The sequence below is a fragment of the Anneissia japonica genome, unplaced genomic scaffold, assembly GCF_011630105.1.
Source record: "Anneissia japonica isolate Jap-2015-1 unplaced genomic scaffold, ASM1163010v1 scaffold287962_len325480_cov183, whole genome shotgun sequence".
Taxonomy (NCBI): Eukaryota; Metazoa; Echinodermata; class Crinoidea; order Comatulida; family Comatulidae; genus Anneissia; species Anneissia japonica.
The window spans coordinates 67,348-73,967 of record NW_022732702.1 but is presented as its reverse complement, the minus strand read 5'-3'; the positions used below and the strand labels follow the sequence as shown (position 1 = coordinate 73,967).

At 34.6% G+C, this 6,620-nt stretch overlaps 1 protein-coding gene across 1 annotated transcript in view; it reads left to right on the top strand.

Moving 5' to 3' along the window:
• Window positions 1-1,801: 1,801 nt before the first annotated feature.
• Window positions 1,802-6,620, top strand: part of LOC117115761 (lysosomal alpha-mannosidase-like) — a gene marked incomplete in the record, with an annotated part of 24,606 nt that continues 19,787 nt past the window's right edge. Inside the window, 6 exon segments of the mRNA XM_033259690.1 lie at window positions 1,802-1,948; window positions 3,155-3,257; window positions 3,462-3,635; window positions 3,818-4,011; window positions 4,712-4,918; window positions 5,626-5,697. Of these exon segments, the coding sequence (XP_033115581.1) occupies window positions 1,844-1,948; window positions 3,155-3,257; window positions 3,462-3,635; window positions 3,818-4,011; window positions 4,712-4,918; window positions 5,626-5,697 (855 nt within the window).

Here is a 6,620-nt window from a genome sequence, read left to right as displayed (position 1 = left end):
TTTCCTAAACAGTTTAGACTAGCGGATAGGTACAGTATTTAAATTATAATTTTACCGTTCTTACTAAACGTAATTAAATTTACTACAGTAGTAGCCTATGTATTTCAATTAAATAAAATAATTGAATGATTGTGATAATGAGCTAGAAGTATTCGTTTCACTTTCTCACATCATGACCACAACGTCGAGCGGGGCTGTTTATTCCACGTTCTACATCGGTTCTAGGACAATTACCCCCTGGGCATTAACACCCCGGAAAATTATCCCCGGAAAACTATCCCCCAAGGACAATTACCCCCTGTAAAATTACCCCCCGGAAAATAACCTGCCACGGACAATCATCCCCCGAGGACAATCACCACCTGTAAAATTACCCCCCGGAAAATAACCCCCAGGGACAACCGCCTCCAAGGACAATTACCCCCAGGAAAATTACCCCAGGAAAATTACCCCCTCAGTAGATCGCTCCATTTTTACGGTTTACAGCAAATAATTCTATACATTCCTTCTTAATTGAAATGATGATTTGCAAAATGCATTAAAGTAATGTCACTGAGTTTTTGAAATATTGATTGTTCTGTTACAAGTGAAAATAAAACTGAAAACTGAACACTATGTAATATGCTGTTAAAGTTACCCACTTTTAAGGCGGAAAATTGTTGGTGATTGGCAACTAAATTAACATGGAGTGTGATAGAAAATGTAAATAGTTTAATTTCCTTGTTATACGTAGATTTATCTTCGAAACATTTTTAATTTTACAGTACAAGTAAATACCATATATGATGCCAATGGTTTAATAAGCCAAGGTCCACCGAGGAATTTCAATTCAATATGTTTATTGTTGCAAAGCCATTGAGGGCTACCGGTATTACAGAATAATTAACAATACAAAAGTAATACAATAAAAATACAGTAATTGAGGAAGCTTAGCTGCAATATACATAGTATGTAGTACCTGTCTCTTATACACATCTAGATGTGTATAAGAGACAGGTATTTTATGTATTTTCATGGAGGTATTAAATACCTCCATGGTATTTTTTACATCTCCCTGGTCTCACTTTTTCGTAATGATTAAATATCTTACAGAAAACACACGCATTATTCGTTGTTTACTTCTTGCTTCATAGCGCAGAACTTTGTATTTGTGGAGTGGATCATGTGCTCTCCAATATGTTCTTCGCGATCGATCGGGGCTCTGCTCGACCCGACTAAAGACTATAACGATGTTGTTTTTGTTAGTGACGACGTGGGTAAATTCTTCTGAATGAAAACATTAAGATGTTATTTAATTTTTGATGATTGTCGTATAACAATCAGGTACTAGGCTTAGAAGAATATCGTCTTGATTTCGTGGTATAATTGAATTTTAGCAAGGAAACCTCGCGTAGGCCAAGGAGGTATACCTCCTTGCGTAGACCTAAGCCTTGTATTTAGGTCAAGTGTGTTCATTCAACAAATGATTGAGTAAAATGAACAAAACATTTCCAGCTCATAATATCACTTTTATTGAAAAGTTAACACAATGATTTAATAATTTATTTAGTGATTAAACTACATACTGTGCTCTTGTAGAAAATTAAATTACGTTTATAAATAATAAAAAACAAAATTATAAATTAAGTAGTGCCGTGGTAAACTTGGGGGAATCCCCGCGGCTTGGAGGCCACGCAGTGCTGAAAATGCAAGTTTATTAAAGTATGACTGCGCATGCGTTGTTTCATTCACGTAAATATACCGTTTACTGATTTGTTTACGGCGACGTAAATATATCCACTTCCCTTTTATTAATTATGATTAGTTTCCTCGTGACCGAAAGGTCACATGTGTATGGTTTGTTATGTCGGCGCGAGACAAAGCGTACTATAAAATGATAACAAATGTAGGCCTAGTTATAATTTTGTCAATGATAACAGTGCAGTGTGCCGCAAAATGTGGTTATCAGGTTTGTAAATACAGAAAGCATCGATAAATCTAAACATGGCTAAACCGGGTGCAGGCACTGCAGCATTCTTTCAGGGCTAGAGCATAGGCCTAGCCTAGGCTAGTGTTACTGAATCGCTTCGCTAGGTTTACACACAGACGGTTCGTGGTGAAGGCTACGGGACGGTTTCTCCTAGAATTGGCCTATTATTAGGGTAGCCTAGCCAATGATTGGTACGATAACAATACAAGTTATAGATACATGTAGATTGTTGTACAGTCAGTAGGTCTGGACTTTAGACTAGCCAACTATTTCCTCCTGCTAGGCTTCCCATCAGCGAATTAATAGGCCTACTAGGCTAGCTAGGCCTAATTTATTATTTTTTTATTATTATTGAAGACAAAAACCGAAAGGTCCACTGATTAATCTCAGATAAGAAAGTATAATACATTGAAATACACGCCATCGTGTTGGGATTCAATATTTCGACATTAATTATGTCATCATCAGGAATGAATTGGAGACAATGGTTATTATAATTGAATTGTTACACCAGGCTTAAACCAATTCATAATTCTCAAGAATGTTATGGTCCTATCCACTCCATACTTGAACTTGAAAGTTGATGGGTCTTCAGAATAGGTGTATAAGCCTTTTTAAAGTTTTATAACACTACCATACTCTACATAGTGTAATTTTTTTTTTTTGCGTGGATGATATCTCAAAATCAGCTCAAATTTGTGCGGAAAATCGCTGGGAAATTGTAATTGCTGCATAATTGCATTTGTTATGTATTGAGATTTTGTCAAATTTTTGCGCATAGGATATATTCCCCCACGCAGGCATTACTATACAGTATGAAATGGAACCCATACCATCCTTTTTCCTTCAAATATTTATCGGTTACACTTGAATTTACTTTTTACTTGCTTGAAATTGTTGATTGGACTTGTCCACTACTGTATTAGAAAAGTGTTTTCTTATCTGAAGCCCCTTGTGAATTTAGAATTAGAAATTGGTTTAATGTTGGTGTAACAATAGCCATTGCCATTTTGTTATTAGGCAGTATGTAATAAATATTGCAGTGAAGAGGTAAATTATGGGCATTATTTAATTATTTCATTTTTAATCTGGTTTTTAGAAGTTTTAGTAGGTAAAATTTGATTATATTTAGCTATACTGTAGTAGATGTGGTAGGTGCTTTCTAATATTAATTTTTTTTTCTAGTCTTGCACAGGTACTAAACAAGGTGTTGTCAATGTACACTTGGTTCCTCATACACATGATGATGTTGGATGGTTGAAAACAGTTGACGAATATTATTATGGAGGTAAGATCAATTAATAAGGTAACCATCTATTGTAAAATCTGGAAAAATCTAAAAATGTTTAACTACAAAACATTGAGTTGCTCCTACGTATTCTGCCAATGGCGGAGAAAATGTAATAAAAACCCCCAAAAACTGGCAACTTATGAAAGAGTGCCTATAATTTACTAATGTAGTGTTCTAATTATTCATATGAATATCTTACAGCTAACAACAGTATACAACATGCCGGCGTCCAGTACATATTGGATTCTGTGGTGTCTGAGTTGCAGCGGGATCCTGATAAGCGATTCATCTACGTAGAGGTTGCGTTTTTTGAGCGCTGGTGGAATGAGCAGACAGTTTCAACTAAGAATGTAGTCAAAAATCTTGTTAATGAAGGTGCGAGACAATATAAAACAACTTTTTTTTGTTGTATAACAATACTGTACTGTTATTGTGATTAATTTGCCACATTAACAACATATAGAATTTTCATGTTAATATCATGTTTATTATACACTTGTGATCATTGTCAGTGTTTGCAAACACCAATTAGATGCAATATATTCTTCACATATTAGGACGTTTAATGTTCATAAACGGTGGATGGTGTATGAACGATGAAGCCACACCGCATTACAACGCTATCATTGACCAGATGACTCTTGGTCTGCGGTTTCTCAACGACAACTTTGGCACTTGCGGACGCCCGTTAATTGCCTGGCACATTGATCCATTCGGACACTCACGGGAGCAGTCCTCATTATTTGCGCAAGTAAACATTTGTATTATTTCATCTGATTCTGTAATATGTATTCATCTACAAATTTAGGGAAACCACTTTGCATGATTAAAATTAAGTATTCCGAATTCATTATCGCACTTTTCAAAAGTATTATTCAAGGCAAGACTTTTTGAATACCTTGTTTATCCATCCCACCACCCGCCAAAAATGATGATTTAGAATAAAATTTATTTTTGGCCAATTTGCACACCCGCCGCTACGAAAAAACACCAAGTTTTTCCTTATATTTATTATATATTTCTTCCTAATTATGTAAATTTAAGCATTTAACCTTCCCATTACTACACTGTCTACATTCACCAATAGAATTTTATTTTTATTTTCTCCTCCATCTGGATGTTTTTGGCAAAACTATTTGCTAAATAAGTAAACAACATTTAATTTTTATTTTTTTTCCGCCCTCCTCTCACGATTCTTAAAAAAATAAGTTTGCGAAACGCTGTATATAAAAGGTATCGCCTAAATAATAATAAAAAATTTTACATATAGGAATGCAGTAAGTCATGCGCTATATATTTTTTAATGACAATCTGCTATTTAAACAATGGAAGGCAGTGTGTAATCAATCGCTCATAGAGTGGAGATGGATTCGTCGACCGGCGGTCAAATGACCGTCGTACAATGCAATGTGTGCCCAGCTTTACACCTAGAATCTCATTTCTCTTTACAGATGAGCTTCGATGGGTTTTTTTTCGCCCGAATCGACTATGCAGACCAGTCTGAACGAGAAAAGACGAAAACCATGGAGGGAGTGTGGAAGAGCAGTGTGAATTTGGGTTCAGCAGCCGACATGTTCTTTGGCACCCTCTACGGCCCCCTGTACGGGCCACCTCATGGGTTTTGCTTTGATCAGGGATGTCATGATCAACCAATACAAGTACAGTTATTACATTTTTTTCAACCATAACCCTTTTAGAATTTGGGCAGAAGTTTGTTTAAAACTTGTTTATTTTGAAAAAACATCAGAGGAGGGCAAATGGAATGTTAATGAAATTTGTTTTTATTATTAGCCAAAGGTTTCTTCCAAAAGCATCAAAGTGCAAGAGAAAATAAATATAAATTTTATTGAGGAATAAAAATAGAGTAGGGTAAAGGTTTTGTAAAAATATATTTGTTAACGACATTGCTCAGGATCCTATTGCATGGTTGTAAAGAGTGATGTTGATACTTGACAGTTTTGGAATCGTGGTGATAAATGCTTTATAATCATTTAATCATGAGTAAGAAATAAAGATTTTTTAATGGGAGATTTCATGGCATCAGTGGGTGGAATAATAATAATGTCATCTTCTTTGGTGCACGTATCCATTTCTAACAGAGCCCTTTTTCTGCATTTTTTTAATTTATTCATTTATTTATTTTTTTTGTGTTTTAAATTTATTATAACAAACATATAGTATAAAAGAAATTGTTAATTTCTTTATCTGAATTTTTTTCCCCCAGCAGCAGAAAAATATAGGATTATTAACTTTTTTTGACATTACTTGTAATAAACATAATTAATTGTAATAAACAGTGTGTAAATACAAATTGATAATTAAATGAATTATTTAATATCAACATAATGATAATTTTTTTTTGTAGGATGATAAAAATCTCTTTGACTACAATGTTGACCAGAGAGTAAAGGATTTTGTAGCAGCTGTACAGGATCAGGTAAGGTTACTTGCAGTTGTACATTGGTATACACACAAGATGACATCATTGCCAGGCACAGATCCAGAGTGAGAGATAAAATATTTTCAAAAATATTAAGTGATTGGAGCGACTGGTAGACTGGCGAATTTCAACTCTCGCCTTTATTCAGAAATGCCACCTGCCTCTCAACCAAAGACAAAAAATATAGATAAAATAAATGCAGTACATTTTTGCATTGTCTAAATATTAATTAAAAAGGGTGATGATCATAGTTATATGTCCATCATGGGTGTACTTATGATCTACAGTATTTTGACAGCTTCTGTTTACTTGTGTGCCATTTATCTTTTTTTCATTTAGGCCAGTCATTACAAGACCAACCACATCATGATGACAATGGGATCAGATTTCCAATACGAAAACGCTAATGCCTGGTTTAAAAATCTCGACAAACTCATTAAATATGTTAATGCCAAAGTAAGTGGACATATTTGATAATAAAGGTAATATTTTTACAAATCAGAAGCACATTATTTATTGTGAGAATAGTATATGTAGTTGATTGAAACTAGCAGTTACCACTGACCAGGTACTTAAACATCTGATTCTTCCTATGAAATACAGCGCACAGTTTTTTTGGAAGAGTTCAGGCCATATTATGTCCTGGGTAGCAATATGATGACCAATATGCATCATAAGAAAACAGTTTTGGAAAAGAATAAAACAACTGTATTCAGGTGTACCTTCCTGTAATTGTGCGTCTCCCCACTTAAGAGTATAATGAGTTTCTGCTAGAATAATTCTATCAGTAACTCTATTTTTTGGCATTCTTTCTTCTTTTTTCCTTTTTTTTTATTATTTATCCTGGGGGACTGCTCAGGGATAAAATCCCAGGTCCTCCACAGATCCCAGCAAAGGAAATTGAAGGTACAGTATTAGTT